Source organism: Pteronotus mesoamericanus, unplaced genomic scaffold (assembly GCF_021234165.1).
Source record: "Pteronotus mesoamericanus isolate MK-2021 breed Mesoamerican mustached bat unplaced genomic scaffold, CSHL_Meso_final scaffold_651, whole genome shotgun sequence".
In the NCBI taxonomy this organism is placed as follows: Eukaryota; Metazoa; Chordata; class Mammalia; order Chiroptera; family Mormoopidae; genus Pteronotus; species Pteronotus mesoamericanus.
Window position 1 is genome coordinate 37,463,905 of NW_026555325.1, and position 24,942 is coordinate 37,488,846.

The 24,942-nt window shown below is 41.8% G+C and overlaps 1 protein-coding gene across 2 annotated transcripts in view; it reads right to left on the bottom strand.

The window, feature by feature from the left end:
* PDE11A (phosphodiesterase 11A) overlaps positions 1-24,942 on the bottom strand; it is a 330,569-nt gene that overhangs the window by 41,404 nt on the left and 264,223 nt on the right. For both annotated transcript variants that reach the window (XM_054562350.1, XM_054562348.1), the window contains 3 exons: positions 23,776-23,866; positions 20,119-20,219; positions 5,275-5,352 (listed from right to left, as the gene is read on the bottom strand). In XM_054562350.1, the coding sequence (XP_054418325.1) occupies positions 5,275-5,352; positions 20,119-20,219; positions 23,776-23,866 (270 nt within the window). The remainder of the gene's footprint in view (positions 1-5,274; positions 5,353-20,118; positions 20,220-23,775; positions 23,867-24,942) is intronic.

Below are 24,942 nucleotides of genomic sequence, written 5' to 3' on the forward strand. Positions count from 1 at the left end.
ATCAGCAAGGGAATCGGTATGTAATACTGTATACATAGATGATGAATCTAATTACCAGCTTATCACTGATTGATGGGAAGGAAGAAAACTGACACCACAGAGGCGAGGCCCACGCCACAACGGAAACCCCTTTTCCTCTCCTCTGTGCAGCTGAGATTTATGGGCGAGAGTCACACTGTTTCTGTCCGGTTTACTACCTGACTACAGCCACACTGTATAAGAATTACGAAGAAATGTATTCGCTACAACTCTCATGAATTTGAGCAAGTAACAAAGTAGAGGAAAGATCCGAATCAGATTTTTTGAGGGGCAGATTTCTATTGGGTTTAACTAGAATTCACACTGACCTGTGGATAAAGAAACATGGGGAACAATTCGAATTGTGGAGAGCTCTTGTGCTTATAATTTGATGTGGTGGGAAGGGGAAAAATAGGACACACTCTTTGTCCAAAATGTCCAAAATCTGCTTTCTTTGTACTAAAAGCAGCAGTAGGTGATGAAAAGTAATGGCGGGTCTGAACTGGGATACCACATGTTGGCTCACTCCTCTTGGAAGAAAGGGTGTGTTGTTCAGGGTCAGAGGGCTGACCTGATGTCAGGTGTTAACATTGCATACCCGGCCGGATTCCAGTGCCGTGGAAACATGTCTGCTTCCCAGATGGCAGAGCCTAGATGGCCGGGGGCTGGTGTAACTTCTCCAAGAAACCCCTCCAGGGAACAAGGCAGAAAACAATGGGCCATTCAGAGCACAGTCAGGCACACCAGCAGTGGCAGAGACTCATCAGTCTATTCTTCCCATTTGGCCCTCTGTAACAAGCACTTCTGCAGCTCACAGTTTGCCTGCCTCTGTGCTAGGTGCTTTACCAACTAACTCCCAGCTAAATGAATCCTCATCACAACTTTCGGAGGTGGGCGCTCTGAGTCCTGTTTTACAGAGAGCTAAATGCAAACACGGAGGGGTTGAGTCACTTTCCCAAAACAACTAAAGGATTCAGGATTCTGAGCTTATTACGGAGCTACCGGAACCCCTCTTGCTACAACTCGGATGCTTCTCATTTTAGGTTCTGCTAGTACCAGACGGAGACAAGACTGTAGGCAATGCATTGGGCTTTGCAGCAGTCTCTCTCCTGGACAGGAAATAACCTAAGTTTGCCGATTTGCACCATAACTTGGATAATTACTCAGGTTTCTTCTGCTTGATAATTTGAAGCTTACTTCTCAAATTCATATTCATATCACCATTAATAAGGTAATCAATAAATGTTTGCAGTATCTGCTAGGTGCTTTAGTGGTGCTAATTCTAATAGCTACCATTTATTGAGCAGGAATACTATTATTATTTCTATTTCACAAGGCAAAGAGTGTTTTGCATTCCTTGATCAAAAAAGTTAGGTAACTTGCCTGAGGTTGCACAGCTAAAAAGTATCAAAGCTAGAATTGTTATCTGTAAAGATGGTATGGTGTCTGAAACCTTTATCTGATTGGAAGTGGGGAGTCAACTAAGGTTGAGGGCTCAGGAGCCACCTGGGTAGAACTTTGAGGAGAGAACTTTAGGAGGTAGGTATGGAAACAGTTTCCCAAAGGAGAGAATGGAAGCAGGGAAACCAGTTGGCGAGCATGAATTGATAAGGGCCTACAACAAAGAAGGGCAGGAGAATGGAAAGGCGTAGATAGTGGGGGAGATACCACAGGAAGAACTGAAGGAGGCAAATGAGCAGTTTCACCTTATTTTTTAGATCGAGCTTCTGCAAGAAGTGAAAGGCCTTTCCCAGAAATAGAGACGGGGAGAAGGGGGATGGGTAGTTTGTACCAACTGCGTTAGTCGTGAGGTCCGCATAGCTCTACTCCAGTTCTCAATTAAGTGGTGTCAGCCTGCTCAGTGCCATGGGCTGGACGAAAGGCCAGCAATGAGCGGGGCACGGCTCTCTGTCCCCCGGGGCAGGCGAGGGACGGCGCTGCACCTACGCACCTGGCCCTCACGGCAGATCGTTTTTATCACACCTCTCCTCGAGATGCCAAAAGCAGTTCAATAAGAACCTTTCCTGATTTGTTCTCTAGTTTTAAAACAACCAGCAACCTAAAAGGAATACACTTTAAAAGATATATTCAAATTCAGTAAAAGACATCATGTATGAACTGAATTTTGCACTGACCAAAAATATTCCACCTGGCAGTTTGCATTGTTTTCCTGATTTAAACTATAAACACAAATTTTAAAAACCCTAAATTATTATATAAAATGATAGAATTAAAGTACTCAAGTTAGTTATATTCTTTCATCCTTACCATCACTGTGCTATCACTGTTTATTCCGAATATACTGTTTAGAAGCAGGAACGTGATGTTCCCTAAGGCTGGAGACACAAATGACCCTAGGAGCCAGTGCAGAAGGTTCCAAACCAACAGGGACCCACCTTTGAAAGTGTGTGCACCTGTACCAGGGGCTGAGTGTATAGCTGTGTTTTCTTGGAATTAACTTACACGTATGATATACAAACAATTCACAGGTAAGTAGTAATGTGCTAATTTGAAGCTTTCATATAAACTATTTTTCTTGTCAATGAATCCCCACCTCATATAAATTAATTTTTTAATTTTTGAAAAGATTTTATTTATTTTTAGAGAGAGAGGGAGGGAGGGAGAAAGAGAGGGAGAGAAACATCAATGTGTGGTTGCCTCTCATGCCCCACCTACTGGGGACCTGGCCTGCAACCCAGAAATGTGCCCTGACCGGGAATTGAACTGGTGACCCTTTGGTTTGCAGGCCAGCACTCAATCCACTGAGCCACACCAGCCAGGAATCATATAAATTATTTTGATACTCAACAATAACTTCAGCAACTGTTAACAACTTGTAACAAAAAAAGGTTTTTCTTGGGGAAGAGTATCTCATCATTGACTGCTGTTTAGGTTGAAGGCACATGGTGACGATAAAAAGCAGACCAACTTTAAGTTGGTTTCGTTACTATTTTAAAATGCTCTAAGACAGTTATCCCCAGCCCCGCCCCCCCTTGGTGCACATGTCAGAGTCTACCCATGAAATGGGGAGAGCGGGCAGACCAGGGGCACGGACAGCTCCAGGGGCACCGCTATTTTACATACTGTGCTTCCAGGTAAGATTGTTTTTTTTTTAACATACACGGTTCCTGCCAAAAACGTTTGAACACCTCTGCCAGAAAACATCCAGGTGGAAACGGGGAACAAGCACTGGCATCGTAGGAGCTGTGCTCAGAAGGGTCCAGGCCCAAGAAAACGGGGGAGTGGGAGTCATTTGGGAAGAGATGGCAGCTGAACCCAGGAAGACGCTCAGGAACAGACGATGACTAAACCCAAGTCCTTGGCAGGCAGTCAGGGAGTAGGGGGGATGGGAACCCGAGAAAGGACAAAGAGAAAAAGTCAGAAAGAATGTGGAAAATCCAGAGGATCATGGCTTTTCAGAATCCAAGGCAGGAGAGAGTTTTAAGGAGAGGAAAAGCCAATGAGATTAGGAGTTTGTGAAAAAGTCAAGGGAGCCGAAGAGAAAGGGTCTGCAGAATTAGATTTTTGGGAGGTGAGCGATGACTTTCCAAAGGAGCAGAAATCATATTTCATAGACAAAATTGCCCTGTGCTAAGTCTCTGTTTTGGAATACTACTTGTAGCAATAAAAGATGATGAAGTATGCACATGAAAAGAATTCCAAGGCATAGAGTTGAATGAACAAGCAATTTCAGATCATTTTGTAAATATATCATTTATGTTAAAACAGACAATTCACACTAGGTAGTCTTTTTCCTATGGGTACACATGTATGTACGTGCTTTGGAAATGGTCTGGAAAGATACAACTAACTGCTAACAGAGCACAGCTATGTAGAAGTATGGGAACTGGGAGTGAAGCTCAAAGGAGAACTGGAGGTTAATACGTAATGTTTTAATTCGTTACGGAAAAACTATATGCCTGTAATTATTTGCAGAATTAAAGGTTACTTAAAAAGAAAGAAATTGCCTCACAAGGAATGAAGAGGTGTGTGAGCAAAGCGTGGAGCTGAAGAAAAGGAGAGAACTAAGATTGGGCCATGAGAAGAAGGTAGAGTTCAGGGATGACTGTTCTGGCGGAGATGGAAGGATATTTTTAGAAAAGTCATAATGAAAACTAACAAACAAACATATTTTGAAAATGCCAGTCAAGACAGTAAAACTGATACGGCAAGGTCGGGGTTGGGGTGGGGGAGGGGAAGGGAATGGAATGAGGACAGAAATGCAGGTGCTCGGCACTTCCCCCTCGTCCTCAAAAAAGGAAATTGAAAAAGATCTGTGAAGCCATCAGAGAGAGAGAGAGAGAGAGAGAGAGAGAGAGAGAGAGAGAATCGCGGAGAGGGGAGGAAAGTGAGGCCCTGGGCCGAGAGGCCGGGAAGAGCGCCGGCCGCAGGGGCGGGCGCAGGCAGAGCGCCGCGGTGCGGGGGCGGAGGCTTCGCGGAGCTGGGCTGGGAGCGGCTGGGAGCGGCCGCGCCGTGCCGGGCGCCCCTCGGAGGGCGCTGGCGGTGCCCGGGCCGTGGAGCAGCCACGGGGAACCCACAGTCCCGGCCGCGTCGGCTTTCTGAGGAGTACTTAATAGGTTTGGAACAGGAATAAGAGACCAAAAGGTCTGAGGATGGGTGATAATGGGGACAGTGGAAGGCCGGCGTCCAACAACGGCAAATGGTGCCTCAGCCGCTGGGAGTGGCTGCCATCGGGTGGTTCACAGGCGCCACAAAGAAATGATGGTTTGTGGCTGCCTTTTCTAAACAACCTGGGAGAAGTCCGTTGAAAAGTCTAGAACAGATTCCTTATTTCCACCACCAAAACGGTACCGGTTGGTTTTCTGTCTATTGTACAATACACGTTGTCTCGATAGAAAAACAAAAATTAACTCTCGGCTTTCCTTTATTTTGCGTAACTTTGTTTTCTGAGGTTTAACACCACCCCGCCCCCGCACCCCCTGCCCCTCCCGCCCCTTCTCCCCACCGAGTTTAACGCCCGCCTTCTCTGGAAAAAGAGGCAAGTCAGGGCTCGTTGAAACTGAACCAATTTGAGTATTATTTTCTAATTTTGAATGCACCTTTTGGAGAGAAGGCAAAATTATAACACATCAGGATACAAAAGACATTCTTTATCTTTAACCAACTAATCTCTGGCTGTTTGAATGTAAGCTAACGTTTGTTGCTTTACAAATCACTTGTGTGCTCTTCACACTGTCAGAAAAGCAAAGCTAAATCTTAAAACATGAAGAAACACAAACAAGGGCTTTTTCTTACCGAAATATATCACGATGGTTTTTGAGGTTCCAATCATATTCTCCCTTGCTGACAAGTTCAAAGAATTCGGTTCTTCTCCTGCACAAAATCAAATCAAGAAAGAAAAAAAAAAAAACACAACAAACCTGGAATGAAATTTCCCACTCTGCGGGGCGACATAAACACATTTATGGGAAAATATAAGACCACCTGAACCAAGTAACTTAATATTTGAAATCATGAGGCTAAAGCACTATCAAAATAAATCACTTTTTAAAAAATGTTGAGGCTTCCAGAAAAAGTGACGGTCATTTCTGAATGTATTTACAAGAGAGAGGGTTATCGAGCCATAAAACAGAAAGCGATGCGGCCCTGCACGTACGATTACTCGCTAAAAGCCTCCATGGCCCTGGAAGTCAAAGAAGGGCAAGGACAAATAAAAGGCGGGGACAATTTTGGAACGTTCTTTTTATCATTCAACGTAGAACTGAGCTGTGTGGTCATCCAAGAGAAGATCAACTCCCTGGTAATAAATTCAGGACAAATACTTTTTCTTGGTAAGACGGTAACTATTTCAGCATTTCAGTGTTTAAACACATAAACTATGGAGTCAAAAATAACTGTGTTTAAACAGTGGATCACCTACTTGCTGTGCAACTTTGAGAAGTCACTTAACCCCTCTGCACCTCAATTTCCCAACCTCTAACGTGGGGATTAGACTTGCTAGCTCACAGGATTATGTGAGGACTACATGAGATGACATATGCAAGGCATTTAGCATAGTGCCTGCACATATTAAGTGCTGAATACATACTCACGTATGCATGCTCATTTGGAGGTGTATAGATACATAAAAAACAAGGGGGAAAATTCTGAAGTTGCGAAAATAAGGGTGGTTTAGTTCTATTTTCAAAACTTTAATCCAGTTATATGACTTTTTTAATCTTTATAGTGAAAAAGCAAAAAAAAATTACTGTTTTAAAATTTTAAGGATTATTTCCCATGATTTCACCTTCTTGGCACATCCTAAGGAGAGACGATTTAAAGGGTCCTGACATACCGTATTCCAAAGTACATCCCACAAAATACTAGTCTTAGGAGGTACTCCATATAAAGTACCCCCTCGCCAAGAGGGTTTGAGAAATATTGCCTGTAATATATCTTTCTTGGATAGTCACTACCCACATTAGCCCTCTGAAGTCTCTTAGAAATAGAAGAGCCTACTTAAGCTTACTTAACCACAGAATTCCACAGTACTGTCTTTTAAGGAATACACTTTGGAAATTGCTGCCACATCATTTATGGTGGAAATCTGAGTAGACTCTTACACACTTAATGCTTAGTTTAGGGAACAAAAGACAAGATGCTGAGTGCCGTTGCCTCCCCTGTTTCCAGTCAGGGTGCCCATTGTCAGCTGACCAACTGCATGGACTTCTTGATACCTGGACAGACTGGCTACTCAAATTACCCGAAAGATAAGGGAAGGAAAATAAAGTGGCTCACTTCCTTACTTGAGACACAAAGACAGATCTTGGGCCCATTCCTTCAAGTGGATACAGGTCAAGGTCATACCACAGTACGGGATCATCTCTACAACAACCTCACGGCAATGGACAGACATGGCATGGCACAGTTACACAGAAGGGGCCCACAATTCCCCCCTTCTTTGGTGTGCAGGTGTGTATATATCATTCTTCTTATAAGTTTACAGTTGTTCTAAATTGCCCACTCCCTCCTTTGTGACCACACTCATGCCTTGTTCACATCACCACCATGACTGTGCACTGAAGTAGAAAGGGAAGTGGTGGAATGCAAAGAACCCAGGTCTGTACTCACACTGACCTGGGCTTCATGCTGACTGTCCTTACTAGTTGAGTGGCCCTGGGCAAGCGGCTCCACATTGCTGAGCCTCGGCCTCCAGCTTTGTGGTGAGCATCTGAGATGAGGTACCTTAAGTGTTAGCACTGGTAGATACTCCATATCTGATGTCCATGGTTAATATGCAAATGCTATTAATAGTCTTACTACCAATAATAATATAGAATGGGCTGATGGGACTGCATGGAGATTGAAGATGTCATCTATTTCTCTCTTCTCCCTGAATGGATATTATTCTTTTTTTGAGTAATTGTGGAAGCAAAAAGTTTGGTTCAACAAGTGTTTATTAAACACCTACTCTGTACCAACTCTTTGCTAGTCTTTATGGACACAAGACATGGATGCGAGTGACCTTTAAACATCTCCAAGTTCCACTGGGACAATCAACAGGTACATAGGTAATGCCCCTTCAAGCGTGATACTAATGGTGATACTAATGATACTGGGACTAGAGTGAGGTGAAGAAAGCTCTTGCATTGGGCACAAAATTTAAGTGGGTGCCCTAAACTCAGTAATCAAGACCAATAATATTGAAAAAAAATCAACATAAACACACACAAAAAATCCATGAACAAAATGTCAAAAATTTAAATAAAGACAGGATCTGACAGTAGACTTGCACAACTCACCTCACTTGCCTTCCATGAATCCCTGCCCTGATGAGGCTCATATTTATTGGGTTCTCACTATGCTCCAGGCAGACTTGCTGGGTTCTGTCATTTACTACCCATATTACTGACTTTGGGTAGGTTATTTAACCTTGAGTCATGTCTTCAGTTTTCTTATGAGTAAAGAGTAATATTAACAGGATCTACATTTTTAGGGTTAGTGGAAAGATTAAATGAAATCATTCATGTAAAACACTTCACAGAGTACCTGGCACACAGTAGGTGCTCAGTGAGCATTAACTAGTTACTAAGCTCAGAAGGGTTGAGTTCATGGCCCAGTGTTTTTCAGCTGGTGAGTGGCAGAGCCGGAATGCAAACATAGCCTGTTGGAATAACAGCTGCCCCAAGCAGCTCAGACGTGTCCCCGTGTCCTGGAAGCACAGAGGAAGGTGCCTAGCTCATTTTGGGAAATCACAGAAGATCATGGAAGGCTTTCTGAACAGAGCTTGTCAGTCATCCTCCCTGTCACCATAGGTCCCTGGGTGTCATTTAAATCCTATGAAAAAAGCCCCGCAATGCTAGCTCCACAAGGACAAGGGCCTGGCCCATTTTTGTTCACTCCTGATCCCCAGGGCCTACAAGAGTGCCTGACATGCAGGTGGCTAATGAAGATTTGTTGAATTGATGAATGAATGAAAAAATGATCTCGTAAGATGATTCATTTAAAAAAAATAACCAGTCACTGGTTTCACCTAGATTTTAACTGGCTCTGGGGTCTTCACAATGGATATCTGGAGAGATTGAGATAAGAAAACAACATAAAATCTATTCAAGAAAAGTCCTGTCAGACTGTTGAAGATTAGATTCTAACTTGAACCGAGTGGACAATGCAACAAGTTGTGGGAAATTTAAGAGCACTACTGTCTTCCACTGACTGTTGTCATACCTGCTGAGCGAATGTGAGGTATATGAGACACAACCCTTTTGATACAGAGTGACATGTTACCTAGGTGGCTAACTCAGTGCAGAAAATAAATTTTTAAAAAATACAAATCTATGATATGCCAACCAAAGAACACATAAGAACAAATTCCCCAATGATGGAAAGTTCAGTAGATAGAGTTGCTGGTGTGAAAGTCTTAAATCAACTGACCCCCAAATCAGTCTGTAGGCTTCTCATTGCATTGTAGCAAAGCTAGGTATTATTGTACCAGGAAAAAAGAGAATATCCACTCTCCTGAGGGGATGGTGGATAGAAGAGGCGGGAAGGAGCTTTTTCGTAGGACACAATGCCACCTACTTTTCCCCACTGACAAAACCCTGCAGTTCCTTAATAGGCTCTATTTATTCTGGAGTCCTAAGGTTTGGCTATGACCTCAGAAGGTAATACGAGACTTTCTGCACACCACAGTTTTATCAAGATAAACTTGGGGAAAGTCCAGTCACTGGTGGAATCATGTACCTCACACGTGTGGTAATATATTTGGCCAATAAATGCCAATAGATACTTTCACATTAAACCAAAGTGCATTTAAATTTTTTAAAGTGTTCAGAAAATTAATGTCTTAAAAGATGGAGATGGAGTTGATCATTTTCATAAGGCTGCAAAAGGATTTTTGAAGTGATGATATGCAAAGCTCACGTAACAGTATATTTAATATATTTTAAAAGGTATAAAATTACACAATGGACATAGAGAATCTATCTATTCCCCCGCTCCCACCCTTTATCTGTCCCGTGGAGGCCACTGCGTGTCTCTGCGCTCCTGCTTCTGCGTCCTCCTGCCCATCACACGATGACCATTTTCTAAATTTTGCATTAATTATGTTTATATAGAGCCTTATAATTTTACTAGGTATATTATGCATAATGTTGCTATGCAAGTTTTAAAACTTTATAAAAGATATCACTGTAGTGTATATATTCTTTGGCAAGTTGCTTTTCCTTGCTCAGTGTTAATGAGATTCATTCATGTTGCTGTGTATAGTTCTGGGCCATTCATTGTCACCACTGTGTGGTATTCCAAATATCAGTACATCCTGTTTATCCATTTCTTGATGATGAAAACTTAGATTATTTCCAGGTTTGTTTGTTTTTTTTGCTATTATATACAATGCTGCTATGAACACTCTTGTACACATCTCTTTGTGAATTTGTGTGTTTTCTACGTCTGCCTCTGTTTCTTTTTCTCTGTCTCTCTGTCTCTGTCTTTCTCTTTCTCACTACATGTATTTTTATATATATTACATATATGTAAAATTTCTGGATTATAAAATGATTACTTTCTATGTTTGAGTTTTCATTGTAATTATAGGCTGCTGGAGTATATAGGGTGGGGCAAAAGTAAGTTTCCAATTGTAAGTTTCTGTCATTGCATAGGTGAGGAAGAGGAGCTTGAGTGGCCCAGGGTCCCAGGGCAGTTCTGGGAAGATCTAGGTGGATTCCAGGTCCAGTTCTGGCCTCTGACATCATCTTTGTAAAGAGTGTGTAGCATGAGCCTTAGGGCCAGATAGCATTGCGTGTTGTGAGACTACAGAGAGCAGTGGCTGGACACCGTCAGGAGATGCCATGGCATCACAGGCTGCTGTACAAGTGCCGAGCGCTCCGGCAGGCAGCAGACAGGAGTCTTTCCATCGTCAACAAGGGGGTGCTCCAAACAAGAGCTGCAGATGGCCCGGGTCAGCTTAGGGTCCGTGGCTCCAGGCAGCTTATTTCTGACCTCCTCCTTAGTGATAATCATTACAAAACAATGATGTGAAATTCACTGTGTTTTTAAATAATGAATTTTCCCACACAGCTTTTTAGCATCTATATGTGTATGTGTGCGTAAACTATACTGAGTCAACAGCATAAGCATATGTGAATATGTTAAAACATCACTTTTAAAAACATGGGATTGGTAAAACGAACATTTGAACATCCATAGAATTATATAATACTCCATGGATTCAGAGTCCTCTGTCATGAGGAACTACACCATTACCTTCTCAAGCAGATCACTGGGAACCTTAGTTTTCAAGGACAATGGCAAATATCTCGGCTAGTGAAAAGCAACTTACTGGAAAATCTCATTTATAATCTGGTATGTTTTTATTAGGCTTTTATCCTGTTCTCTTGACATATGTTCCACTCAGAAAAATAACAGTCTCTACAAAAGCATCATTCGAACAGAACTGCTAACATTACCCTCAAAAATAATTCTAAAGATTAGTTACCAAGTCACCCATCACTACATTGAAAATCTTTCTGATTTGTGATTTATCTGCAAGACACTTTTTATTTGTAAAGTAAGAAATCACCATTCCAGTGTATATTTTAATCAGGAATATTTTTGTTAATTTATATATATGTGCATGTACACACACACACACACACACACATTCTTTATCCATCTATTTATCTAACTGTTCTCAATCTACTAGAGTCCATGAATGTTGGGAAGGTTCTATGGCTGACACGCCAAATCATGATTGTGACTCCTGCAATTTCAACTCCAGAATTATTAGGCAGGGGTGGCAGGAGCGTGTGTGCATTGGGCTGAAGTGGGTGCAAGGGAGGAGCTGGATATTTGCTCTTTCGTTGTTCTCACAGCTCATTCAACAGGCAAATCATACATCTGCAACTGATGGATAAATGCAGATTCTGGAAAGATTCTGGACTTTGGGTGCAAAGGCACTGGAGAAAAACACTAAATTAATAAGCACACATTAACTCCAGTAATTATGACTAAAAAAACAAAAGTCATATATTTAATTTGGAAAGTGCATTATCTCCCTCCTGTAGTCTGATAGCACGAGGACTGGCTAAGAATGAAATGACCCGTTTGAGGCTGTGTTGATATTGACAGCACAAATGAAATTGGTGAAATGCAGGAAATGAAAAGGCTAGAATGACTTTGTGGAAAATGGTAGATTACACAACACAAGGACCTAACCATTGGTTCAATTAGACCGTAAGCACCAGGCAGGAGTGGTTTGGGACATGGCTGGATGGCACCTGCCCCAGTGGCCCCTGCATTTGCTTTGGCTGCAGCACTTGCCACGCTTTGGAAGTACTGCTTCTCTCTTCCCCACCGGACTTTGAGTCCCTTAAGGTAAGAAACATGTCTTATCTACCTCTGCATCCCCAGCAACTAGCGCATACCTGGCATAAAGAAGGCATAGTAAGTGTCAGTGGGTGAATTTCTCATTTTTTATATAGTTGCAACATCAGGTGGATGAGGTTATGGGGATGAATATATGTAAAATGCCTTGAAATGCATTGAGAAGTACCCAAATATTTCTTCTGTCAACCTGCCACGAGGCCGGTTCTTTTAAGAGTAGAATAATTTCAGTGGGTTAATTTAGCAGGCTCTGTTAAAATATAAGATTGTGTGGGAAAGAGCAATGGGTTAATCCCTGTAAGTTATTGCACTTTACTGTACATTAATCTATCCTCTTCCTTTCCAATATGGTGGCCAGCTGAGTGCAGGCAACTGTGGAAGTCGAAAACACTGAACATAGTAGGCTCCTAATAAACATTTGTTGAATGATGGAATATTCCTGTATGCATAGAAGTAGAAACATTTGTTGAGTTCTTATTGTATTTTTTAAAATAAATTGTTCAAGATATTAATCTAATTTTTAAAAGGATGGTCAAATGATGACTCCTAACAATCCTAGATAATTTAGTACATGTTGTGGTCATTATCAGATGCATGTGAGGCGAACGTGATAACCACTACACTACGGAAACCTCTAATTATCAGATGCTTTTGAGAAATGCCACTTATTGCATCCCTTTGGAGACACAAAGACAAAGAAACCAATGGACCGAGCATTTTCCTAACTGCTGATGAGTGGTTTGTAGAGTACAAAGGGAAATGAAAAAAATTTTCAATTTGAATATTAGTTTGATTAATTAGAAAGACAACCAAAAAGGCTTGGGGCACCTATTTGACTTACAAAATGTGAATTATTAGACTAATTCTTGTCTTAAATAGTGGTCTGAGGCCATGTGGCATGGAGATCGAGGACAGATAACTTGATGACTTTGCACACATTCTTACCCTTTCTGAGCCTAGGCATCCTTATCAATAGGATGGGATAACAATATTTACCTTATAGGTTGATCTGAGAATTCAGTATCAAAGAAGTTTATATTTTGAGAACTTAGCTCAGGCAGTGTGTCAGGTGTTGGGGTCTCAAGAATGAGGTGTCTGCATTCCTGGAGTTCCCATTCTCATGGTGATACAGGGAGACTCTGTCACGTCTAGAATGGAGCTGGGCACAGAACAGGCCCCTGGCAGACAAGAGATGCAGTGCTATGTCATCACAACCTGTTGGTGAGCAATGCTGAACTACAATTGCTACCTGATGGCAACTCCCTCCAGGGCTATTAAAGCTAAAGAATGTCCAACTTCTGATGCCCCAGCTTAGCTCCACTGCGAGCAATGGGCCATTAATTGCAGTCTCAGCCCCACCAGTCAGGTTCCTGGGCAACCCTAGCCTGGATCCTCTGTCCCCAGCCCCCACATCTGCTGGGGAATCTGCACATAGTTGAACTACTATGGTTTGCTGCCTCATTTACTTGGAACTGGACTTGGACATGGACATACTCAAGTTACTGTAGCCCTCGGTGCCTGAGTGTTCCCAGGATTGGCCTCAGTTTCCACATTAGTACTCTCTGACTAATGGTTATATAACTGCAGAGAGAATGGCAGAGTCACTAAAACATTTTGGAGTCCAACTACTTGGCCTCACTCTCAGCTTTATCATTTAACATCGGGAGCAGTTTACTGAGTCACTCCAAACCTCAGATACCTCATGTGTATTTGAGGTCAAACACAGTGCCTATTCTAATTGGACTGCTGTAAGTGTTAAATGGGGTAATGTCCATATAAAGTTCCTAAGTAAGCATTCAGGACATGTTGTTTTTATTATCGTGAAAGTTGTGGGAATTGTGAAAGTTGCACAGGTGATCTCTGTTGAATTACATGCAGACAAATAGTACAGGGTGTTTGTGACTTCTGTTTGAAGTTTTAATTCATAATTTTGGTTCTCTCTCTCTGCAAACCCCAAGTTTCATCTTTTATCATGTACATTTCATTTAGTTTTCTGGCTGAGTGATTCTTTTCTTTATAAGGTATTTTAAATTATCAAAGTTATTAAATTTAAATTGTTTTAATTTTAATTCTTTAGATTATTTAAATCTTACTTATTTGAATTACCAAGTTATCTTTCAAATAGGTCATCTCCTTTGACCACCGAAAGGACCCTAGGGGATCGGTGTGGCTGATGTGCCTATCCCCATATGGCTGACAAGGAAACCAAGGCAAAGGGAGATTAAGTGAGTGACTCTCTTAAAGTCACCTGGCTGGTTACCGGTAAGGTGTATCTAAGTCCTGCTTGAGACGCTGAAATTACTGTTTAATTACCAAAGCCTTGTTCACTGCAGGGACTTATAAATAGGCACAGAAATCACTTTTAGAAAACCATTCAGCAGAAACTGGAATACGTTTTCAGTGAGTTGGAAAATCAGACTTCAGAATTAACCCCCTCACTTAGGCTTTAGCGCCTAGAAATTCACACAGAGGTCTTTTTGTTTTGTTTTGTTTCGTTTTCTTCCAAACTTGTGAATTCTGCTTCTATCTGTCATTTGTAGGAGAGGATTTTGAGGACCCCTACAGCCATTAGAAATTAAAGTTACAAGTTTTGGTGGTTATTTTTAAAGAGGTTCCACGTGTCCAAGAATCTTACATTTTTCCCTGTTGTCACATCACAGGAGACCCTGTCCTTCGGAATGAGCCATACATAAACCCCTCTCCAAAAGGCCTGGGCCCTCTCTCCCTGACAGCCCTGGCCCTTCCCAGACAGCTACCCCCTCCTAGCAGAGGAAAGCAGTGAGCTTCCTCCTTGGCTGACCTCTACCGTGGCATGACTTTTGACTGGAGTTGTCAGGGCAGAAGAACCAACGCTAACCCACGCTTTCAACGGGGATGCTTCCCAGCCTCCTGGGCCGCCTTTCTCCAGCCATTGCTGCCTCCTCCAGCCTGTGCCCCGCTGGCCCTGCCGGGCCTACTTTCTGCCCTGTCCCTCCTCTGCCTCCACGTGTAGGACTAGATGCTGTAGGGGTCCCCAGCCTTGGACACGGTTGTCCAGGAAATGGGAGGGAGTTAACGTCCACAGATAAGCTTGACTGTTGGAAGACGGAAGCGGATGGAAAATTTTGAAGTGTGGCATCTGAGCTTTTTTAGACAGTTAGAGAGGGTCAAGCCTGGTTGACCACAGTGGTGGCCGACGAGGGTCTGTGTCCTTATAATAGCGTTCCTGCTCGCTGTTCCGCTGCCCCAGTGTTCCTGGAGTCACTTCTAAAACGAAACTACCTGCCCGCAAGCCCTCGTCCCTGGCTCTGCTCTGAGAGAAGGCGCAGGGAACTCACGCTGGCTTTTATATTAAACCAATTAATGTACAGCTGGGAAGGTCAATATTACCATGTAATTTAGTCCCAATTCAAATGGCAACTATTTCTTGATTTTTTTTTTTTTCCCCATTAGAGAAGGAATACAGGGATTGTGGAAAAAGCCCCGAAAGAGGAGGCTCTCTCCACCCATTTCTCTGATACTTGCAAGATTTTGTGTTGCTTTTTGCAAAGTGTGGGTTCCAGTTTAGCCACTATGTGTGACCGAAACTATACTATTTAACCTTTTTGAGCTCAATACCTGATCTAAAAAAAAAAAAAAAAAGATTACTTAGATCACATCATTCCTAACATCTTTTCCAGTTCCACACTATGTATTTGTGAAATAAGAGCATTGGGAATGACAGTTTGTAGTAGTTGCTTCTCTCTCATTAACCCTAGGGATTGTTTTGGCTAAAAACTAGGCAGCATCTTAATGCAACTTCAGACAGGCAAGTGAATTAGCCTCCTGAAGCTCTAGGTTAGAGAATAAACAGCTATTCGGAATCTCAAAAAAACAATAATGCTGACAAAAAGAGAACCAGCCAGCTTCTTTGGGAGTCAGCAAACATTAGCAGGGGCTGCAGCATTAAGATAAGAACAGAGTAATGAGAAAACGAGTTGCAACCCACGGACTGCATTCCAGCGGTCACGCAGTGATTCGTCACATTGCTAACAGGGCTTGATAAATGGACTCCGACTGTTGAGATTTTTTTCTCCCTTAAAAGTTACTTGGATACTTGGCTTGGGAAAATGCTTCTACTTTGAGGGGAAAAAAAACCATGAAATTTTGCAAGTGTCAGAGACAGGAAATAAAAACATTAAAGGGATACTAGCTTTCATAAAGCTCAAATCAAGGAGCATCCGTTCAGAAAAGGAGGGAAGATCATGATAGTTAAGTGAAACCTGAAAGCCACATGCCAAATAAATAGGCTATAAAGCAAATGAGATTGTAGATGCAAACATTTATGAGACATACAAGACATTTACAAGGTATAAGACAGCATAGGTATTATCTCCATCTTACACGTGAAGAAAAAAGGCTCAGAGAGGTATATAATTTGATGACACACAGCTAGGTAATGGCAGAACTGGGATTTTAATTTTTAAAATATTTTGAAAATTAATTAAAATCTGTATTTATCAAAGTCATACATGCACATGGTTAAATCACACAGTACTAAAAAGCTTACAGTTAAACCTTGAATGATGCAGGGGTTAAGGGTGCCAACCTCACACTGTTGAAAATCTGCATGTAGCTTTTGACTCTCCAAAAACTTCCATTGTTCCTTGGGGGACTGGTTCCAGGACCCCTACAGATACCAAACTCTGCAGATGCTCAAGTCCCTTATACAAAATGGTATAAAAGAGTGTATACAGTTGGCCTTCTGTATCCACAGAGCCTTAACAGAGGACTGGTAATACTGTTTTAGATCCACGGTTGGTTGAATCTGGGGATGTGAAACCTACATATGCAAAGGGCCAAGTGTATTTAATGAAAAAAATCTGTATAGGTGGACCTGTGTCATTCAAATCTGTGTCATTTACGGGTAAACTGTAAAATGAAATAAACCAGTGTTTTCAATATTGCAGCTTTTATTATCTTTTGACTGTATTTCCCAAAGTTTTCATTTGGTATTTTATTTTGGCCTTATGTTTTTAATTTGCAAGAGCTCTTTCTTCATCTAAGGTTGTTTCTATTGTTTTTGAAAGCTTCCTGTCCTTGTTTCATTGGTGTAGTATCTTCCCTAAGGATATTAACAATAGCTTTTTTGTTGTCCTTCTCTCCTCGTCTTCTCTGATTTCATTTTTTTTTATGCCTCTGTGTTTCACATGGGAGGCCTTCATCAACGTTGTGTAATCCTTGTTATCCATTTGTGTGCAATAGCAGGGCATTAAAAGGCTGAACTGGAGTTGCATGTCTGTGTCCCACACATACATTGCATGGGGCATATTTATACTAAAAATTATTCATTGTTTATCTGAAATGAAAATTTAAATGGACTCCTTGTATTTCTATTTGCTAAACCTGACACCCTTGAGTGTGCAGCTTATGGACTTCCAGTTCTGGGGGACTGTACCAGGAGCTACAGGCTCTTAATGCAGAGACTCCTTCCATTTTACTTCATCCCCTCGTCTGAGCTTTGCATCTCATGTGTACCTCGCACTTTTCCCAGTCCAGAGCTCTTTCTTTTATTTCTCCAGAGAACAAACCTTCGGCCTTCTCCAAGTAGGGGAAAAGGGTTTATTTGGCTACGTTGGTGGAAGACTTCATGGGCTCTGAGTGTTCTGTAAACTGACTTTCTAGTAATTACCTTGTCTCAAGCTTTGAGTGTCGAATTCACTTTTTGTGACACTTTTTGTCTCTAAGCCCCAACCAAGGCTCCGTGGGGCAAACTGGCTCACTTTTCAGGGCTGTTTCCCTCTGTGGGTCCTACTTTTCACCTCTACTCTGTTAGATCAGTTACCATTCATCAGTTGGCCTTCTATTTCCACAAGTGCATTAACATCTGCTATCAGTTGTTGTGTGCCCTCTCTCTCTTTATCCTTTTATTTCCTTTTAAATTCTTTTGCCACTACAATAAAGTTTCAGGAGGGAGAAGACATAGACACTTGGGCTCAATGCACTGAGTTTAATTAGAATGCCAGAATAAAATTTAAATACAGACCAGTAATTCAAAGCCTTTACTCCTTTCACTATTACCATGTAATAACACCTTCAGCAGAAGCCAGCAATAAATATGTGTGGCATAGACTCTCAGTTGTCTACTCCAACATCTCTCCTTCTTTTTTCTCTTAGCAATAGAAGCCCTAGTTTTTAGTGGGGCAATGATCACAGTCATGTGCTGCTTAATGACAGAAGTCTGTTCTGAGAAATATGTCATTAGGTGATTCATCGTGGTGTGAACATCCCAGAGTACACTTACACAAACCCAGGTGGTACAGCCTACTACACACCTAGGCTAGATGGTATACCAAAGTCACATATGATATCTATTGTTGACCAAAATGTCATCATGCAGCACATGACTGTACTGTATATAAAAGTTTTCTTTCCCAATTTCCTTCAACCCAGGTATGGACAAATGACTAGATTATGACCAATGAAATGTAAGTGGAAGTGTTATGTGGGGTTTCCAGAAAACTCTCTCTTGAAAGACAACCTCCGTCACCTTTGGGCCCCTTGTTTCGTTGTATCCTTCCTCTTCCTGCCGGTTGGGATGTGGGTGGACACTGAGTAGCTATCTCAGACTAAGATGGGAACCATGTGTTGAAGGTGGTGGCAGAGAAAGACAGAAGTACTCTGGGTCCCTGATGAATTAATGTAGTTACTCTGCCAACTGCAGGTTGCTTATCTCCAGAGTTTTTCTATGTGACAGAGAAGTAAGCCACCGTTATTTTGGATATTTTGTCTCTTAGAATTGAATCTGATTCTAACTGATACAATGCCAAAGTGCAGTAAGATTTCAAAGGGAGTGATATATGATTCCTGGAAAAGGTAGTAGTAGTGATGAACCTTAAATGATAGTTGAGCCAGATAGGGAAGTGGAGGGATAAGATTCCATTTAGGACCAAGAATGTGGTTGGGGCATGAGGGGCGGTTCATAAGGTGTTTCAAAGGGTAGCATGTAGACCATTCTGGTTGGAGTAAGTAAGTCATACAGGAGAGAAGTAGAAGATAAGAATGAAAAAAGGTTGAGGGCATTTCATGAAAGGCCTTGAAACTCAAACCAAGTTTAAAGGTTGCTTTGAAAACAATGAAATCCCTAAAGGCTTTTGAGATGGAAGTTGGAGATACAGGTCTAGAATGTGAAGAAGGATTAGAGCAGAGAATTTCAGAGTCTTCTATAATATTAAGGTACCATAGAGATGAAACCAGGGGAATAAATACAAATAGAGGAAAGAGAACATGGGTTCAAGAACTCATACAAAGGAGCAAGGATAAAAGAAACCCAGAAAGGATCCAGAAAAGGAAGGAGAGAAAGGAAGCTGAATGATGGGGAAGAAAAGAGAGTAGAAATTGATAATGAGAAGTCAGTAAATGTTCAGATGTCTCAAAGAAGCTAAAAAATATCAGAAATGAGTAAAGAACATTGAATTTGGGGACAAGAAAGTCTCTGGTGACTTCTGAAAGTATGATTTTGATAGAATGTGAAAGTGGACACTGCTCCCTAAGGTGAAAATGGATGTTAGGAAAACAAAGGTACTCATGTGCTCCATTTATGTTAAAAGGCAGTCAGTAAAAGAAAGGTAAATTGAAAAGAAATTAAAGATCTCCATGGCATCAAGTGACAGAATTTTTTTAAGGAAGGGAAGTTGGTCTTGAAGAGGACACTGTGCATATCAACAAAGAAAGAGATTTCCAGGCTTCCTCCAAAAGAGGCGGTACCTGTTGGAGGAGGGCTCAGAGGAGATGAGAAGGAGAAGGAGAAGGAAATGAGAAGGATAGAATTTCCAGCTCAGATGGAGGTCTAAAATTGAAAAAAAGGGGATAGCTTTCTGAGAAAGAGAGGTAGAGGAGAGGCAAGGAATGAAGGCTTGGATTCCTAGTCAACCTTTCAGCAACAAATCTCTTTCATTAGCACCATCAGTGCCATTACAGATCTGATGAGAAATAACAGGCTGAAATAGCAGTGTGAGCCAGCCTCTAAAATAAAAATGGCTATCACTTAGTTTCAGAGTTGAGAGCCCCAAACAGGGATCATAGAACAGAAGAAAGCTATAAAGTTCATGATTGCAGCCCTGATTTTCTTGTCTTACAGACATACCATCTTAATAAAGTTCATTTAGATGAGGGAAAAACAACAGCAAAAAGTTTAGCTCCTGTACACATTGATATCGGTGCTACAACAGCAAGCACCCCCAAAATGGACCTGAAAATTAACTGCAGGAAGAAACTTTGGATATTCATTTATCAAATAGATCAAATGCCAATACCTACTCAAAGTACAGCGTGAGGTCTGTTGCCAATATTGACTGCTTCAAAAGCTGCATAAGGTCACTATATTCTTGCGAGGACAAATTAGCAAAGATGTTGTGACCCTGTAATGACAAAGTAAAGAGTCACACACAAAAAAAAACATGGAATCTGAGTTGTTGATTACATGTTCTTCACACACACACACACACACACACACACGAACATGATACAATCTTTCTTTAGAAAGCTTAATGAAATTTTGTGCAGATACAAAACAGATTCTCTGGCAAACATAGCAAAGCTAGAAAGTGCAATCACTTTTGAGGACGATTACCAAAGGATGCATGTGAAAGAGAAAACTCTAAAAAATGTTTGAACTTGTCTTACTATGGATATGTTTCTGCCAACAACTTCATTTGACTATCCATTCCTGTGGAATTACTGAATATAGAAGTTAACAAAACATTTGGGAATACTAGGACCCTAAAATAAATATTAAATTCACTAATTAAGACTGAAGTTGGCATTTTGGAAGTACTTGCTATAGCAACAAATAACTGCGAGGTTGAGAAAAAACATTAGACCACTGGCTCTAAACTGGGCGTGATTTGGTTGATGGGAATGCCTGGCAACATTTAGAGACATTTTTGATTGTCACACTGATAGGGGGGTGGTGCCACCGGCAACTAGCGAGCAGACACCAGGGATGCTGCTAAACATCCTACAATGCACAGGACAGCCTGACAACAAAGATGAACCTGCCTCAACATGTCAGAATGGCTAAAGTCAAGAAACCCTGTGTTAAACTGTGAAGATCCATCTTGATGAAGCAGGTGGCAGGTTAAATTCAGTACATAATTCCTGAGTAGCTGGAATGTATACGACATTGTTCTTGGCACAGTTCTTGGGACTGTAAGGATCTTTTATTTAGAAAAACTCACAGATACACCTGCATCTCCATACCTTTGAAAAGCACTCATCATCAAAATGGGTTTTAGCTGCACTGGCAGCTCTACAATGTTTTTAGTGAAGTGAATAATTCTTTTGTAAAGTGACTGACAATGCACTTAATTTGCTTTGAAAGTCAGGACTTCTCATTTTTCAGGTTTTCTTAGCATGAAGTATGAACTCATAAACATGGGGCCTGGGAACTGGGCCGTTTTAAACCCGGCGTGGCGAGCCGGAAGGTGGGGCAGGAGCGGGGGGCAGAAGGACTGCCTGAGAACAAACTGTTCTCCGACAAGAGGTAAATTAATTCTTTCAGGGAACCAGAATATCAATTAGTAAATTACTGCCTACAAGGCACCAGATGATAATCTGCTCCCCCGAGTTAATTTATCTCATTGGGTGAACCCGCCACTCCTTAAAGACGAGAATATATTGGTTCCACATGGGACGAGGTCCAATATTAATAATAATTTTCAAACGAACTCTTCCAGACCCTTAATTCAGCCATTAGGAAGAAGACAAATAACTAAAGGAATGCCACACCATAATTCTGCCTGGGTTTCTTTGCTTGAATCTTGCCCCATGGATCAATTACAGGCTGGTGCACTGGGGCCTGGGAAACAGCAGTTGGAAGCTAAGGAAAGGTAGTCACCGGGATCCAACCACGCGTCTAGCATCTCCCAGTGAGAGAAGTACAGGCACAACCTCGTTTTATTGTGCTTTGCTTCATTGTGCTTCACAGATGTTGCATTTTTTTTTTTTTTTTTTTTACAAACTGAAGGCAAAGCCCTCCACCAGCAAAAAGATTGTGACTCGCTTTATTGCAGTGGTCTGGAACCGAACCCATGATATCTCTATCTCTGAGATATGCCCATATAGCTGTTAAGAGCAAGTTATAATAAAACTAATGTGAAGCCCAGGAGAAAGGTGGTCTGAATGTGAGGATCTTGATTATTTTGTGAGAGTGCATATTACTAGTACTTTCAAAGGGCTCATAGTACAACTAACAGCTTACAGCTAACAGAGCAACAAAGCTAGCCAGGTCAGCTTTCATCCTAATAAAGAAACATTAACTTGCAATCCGTGTATTGTTTATATGCAAACTGGCTTTCTCTAGTGCTTCAAGAGTTTAGTCCCTGAAGTAAATTTGTCTCCCTGAAATATTGCTTTCATTTGTTTAGGGAGAAGGGTGGTATTGATGGAAAGGGAACCAAGTGGTGGGAGAGATGTCTGGGGTGATTTTGTCAGGCTATCTAACCACTGGGTGTCTGCCTCATTTGGAAGGCTGGGTGATAGAGACCCCTGCATTTCCGCCCTTCTGACGGTCAGTGCAGGAGAGAATGTGGGGGAGGCGCCAGAGCAGGGCCTGTGCGCTTGCTCCCTGAATAATAATAACATTATTACTATTCTGCGTTCTGTGTTCCCTGATTGAAGGGCAGCCAAGGTATTTTATTTGTAGGAAGATAAATTCTGAGTGTGTGGGGTTCATTTCCCTAAACAAAGAAATGACCTTTTGAGAAAATTTTGACCTCCTGTTTACAATCCCTGTTATTACAAAAGGCAGGGGTTCTGAGGGGTTGAGGTATAAACCCATCCTATTACTAGTGCAGGAAAGATAGCCTGAATCCAAGATCTTCTTGTCCTTACTTTCCTTTTCCCCAGTACTTGGCTAAAACATGGTTTTCACAGGGGAATTCCTGAGCCCCAAGTGCCGGGACTCTGGTTTCTGTCAGGGTTACCAAGAGCCTGGCCCTTGATGTTTTCATCTCAAACTCCCCTCCCTCCACTCCCGCCCCCTCTACCCCCGCGGGCTCGCCCTTCCCCAGCCGCAGTGCTGACTCTCCTTTATGGGGTCAAACAAGGCCTTCATGAGATTGCAAAAGACATGCTTTCTCAAGATAGGCTGTAGGAAAAAAACCTCCATATTTAATGATGCTATTCCAGCGAAGCAGGGCCTTAATGATGATAATAATAATAATTAATGGCACAGCTAGAGAACTGACAAATAATGAGGAACAGATGATCCCTTCCTGGCCTCACCAACAAAAGTCTCTACGCCTGCAGAAAATTAAACAGATCCTTTCCTGGCTATTGCAAACTCATACACGCCTCAGCCAGAGTCAGTAAGTGGTTTCTCTCTCTCCTTGGGGAGCTAAACAGCATAAAAGTACTTTCGAGTCCTGCAGTCCCACGCGCAGCAAAATGAGGCGTATGGCCTCGGCCCTGGGTCTCAAGTTTAGCTGCAATTCTCACTTTTAAACTGGTCCCATCAGCAATTTTAAGGTTTTGCTTTTTATAGACGTCTCAACTGTGCTAGTAAAGTGTAACTTTCTCACCCTGTTCCTGTTCCAAAGATCTTTTAAAGTGGCTTTGGGTTTCACAAAATGGGAAGGTTGGGCCACTCACTACCTGAATCCAATCTCTGTGTTTAGTGGGTTTCCGTGCCCCTAAGGAAGAAGGTAAGACAGGCTCGAGGCCGTCTCCACTGCCAAGAGAATCTGAAAAACCACTGAGCCAACAATGAGGCCCAGGTGAATTGGCTCAGGGAGAATTTGAACATCCTTGGTCAGGTGTCTATATGAATTTTTAAAGCCACCAAAAAAGTCTAGTAGTTTGGCTTAAAAAACTTGTGCCACTTTCCTGTGTCTGCCTGCAGCACTACAAAGAGAGGGTAGAAACATTGCTTCATTGTTTTCCTGGCAAGGGGAGAAGCAGAGCTGAGGCCTGTACCTCACTTTGAAGGATCATCACAGCGTGGTTGAAATGGTGGTGCTCCAAGGTGGCCGAGGTGCCGTAGAGTTGGGCCAGGGCAGAGCCGCTCCTGAAAGAGGACAGAGAGGTCAGTGACCAGGGCCCTTTACCTGACAACGATGCCCCCCACACCATCTCTTTGGATCAAACTGCTTTTCCTGCTTTGACAAAGGACCATGAGCAGATACATTCACAAGTAACTGCTTGTGTAGTTCACTAACCTATTAAGCAATCCTTTTGGGAACCTTCTATGTGTTAGCCTAGGTGCTGTGGATGATACAGTAGTAAGTCACAGTACATGACTCTAAGAAATTTACACATTAATAAGGGAGAAGAGATGTGGTTATAAGGAAAATAAGGCACATAACATACAACAGAAATATCACAGAAAGCGTTCCAGGTTCAGTCAAAGTGTTTTGGGTGATCTGAGGACAAGAGGCATGATTCCTGGCTCTGGGGATGAAGGTAAACTTCATGAGCTAAATCTTACACAGCTTCTGAGTGTTCAGAACAATTGTCTCATAGTCAATGTATTTGACTCTCCATGAGAAAAAGACCTTGTGAATATTTTGCACTTACTCTACTTTACATGTTAGGTTGACAAGCTTATACTCTCATTTCCTGGCCCACAGCTGTGCTATGATATCTCAGTGTAGAGCTCTGGAGAGTTCCCTGGGTTTGGAATCAAACCTCAGCTCTTGATAATACCTTGGGGCAGTTACTTGGTCATATTAAGACTAGTGTCTTTGCGTCTAAAATTATGAAAATATTATCTACCTTACCTGTCATTTATGAGAGTACGATTAAATACTTGAAAGTGCCTCTCTGTACCTGGCATGGAGTAGATTGTAGCCTATATTAATTATTAATGAATAATTAAAACACAAAGATATTTCCATTGTAGATAAATAAAATGTGAACTGATACTTGAAAGGATGATTTTGAATTATCTTAAAATTTTGCTTTTGTAGAACAACCCATTCCACAACAATTTTAATCTGGCCAAGTGTTCCTTTAAATATTCAAGTGTGTGCATTTTCAATTCTTTTGGAGTTAGGACTTAGAGCATCTTAAGAAGCAAGAGAGATCCAGGGAACCCCAGGATTTCAAGCACAGTTATGGGATTCAATTGAGGACACATCCAGG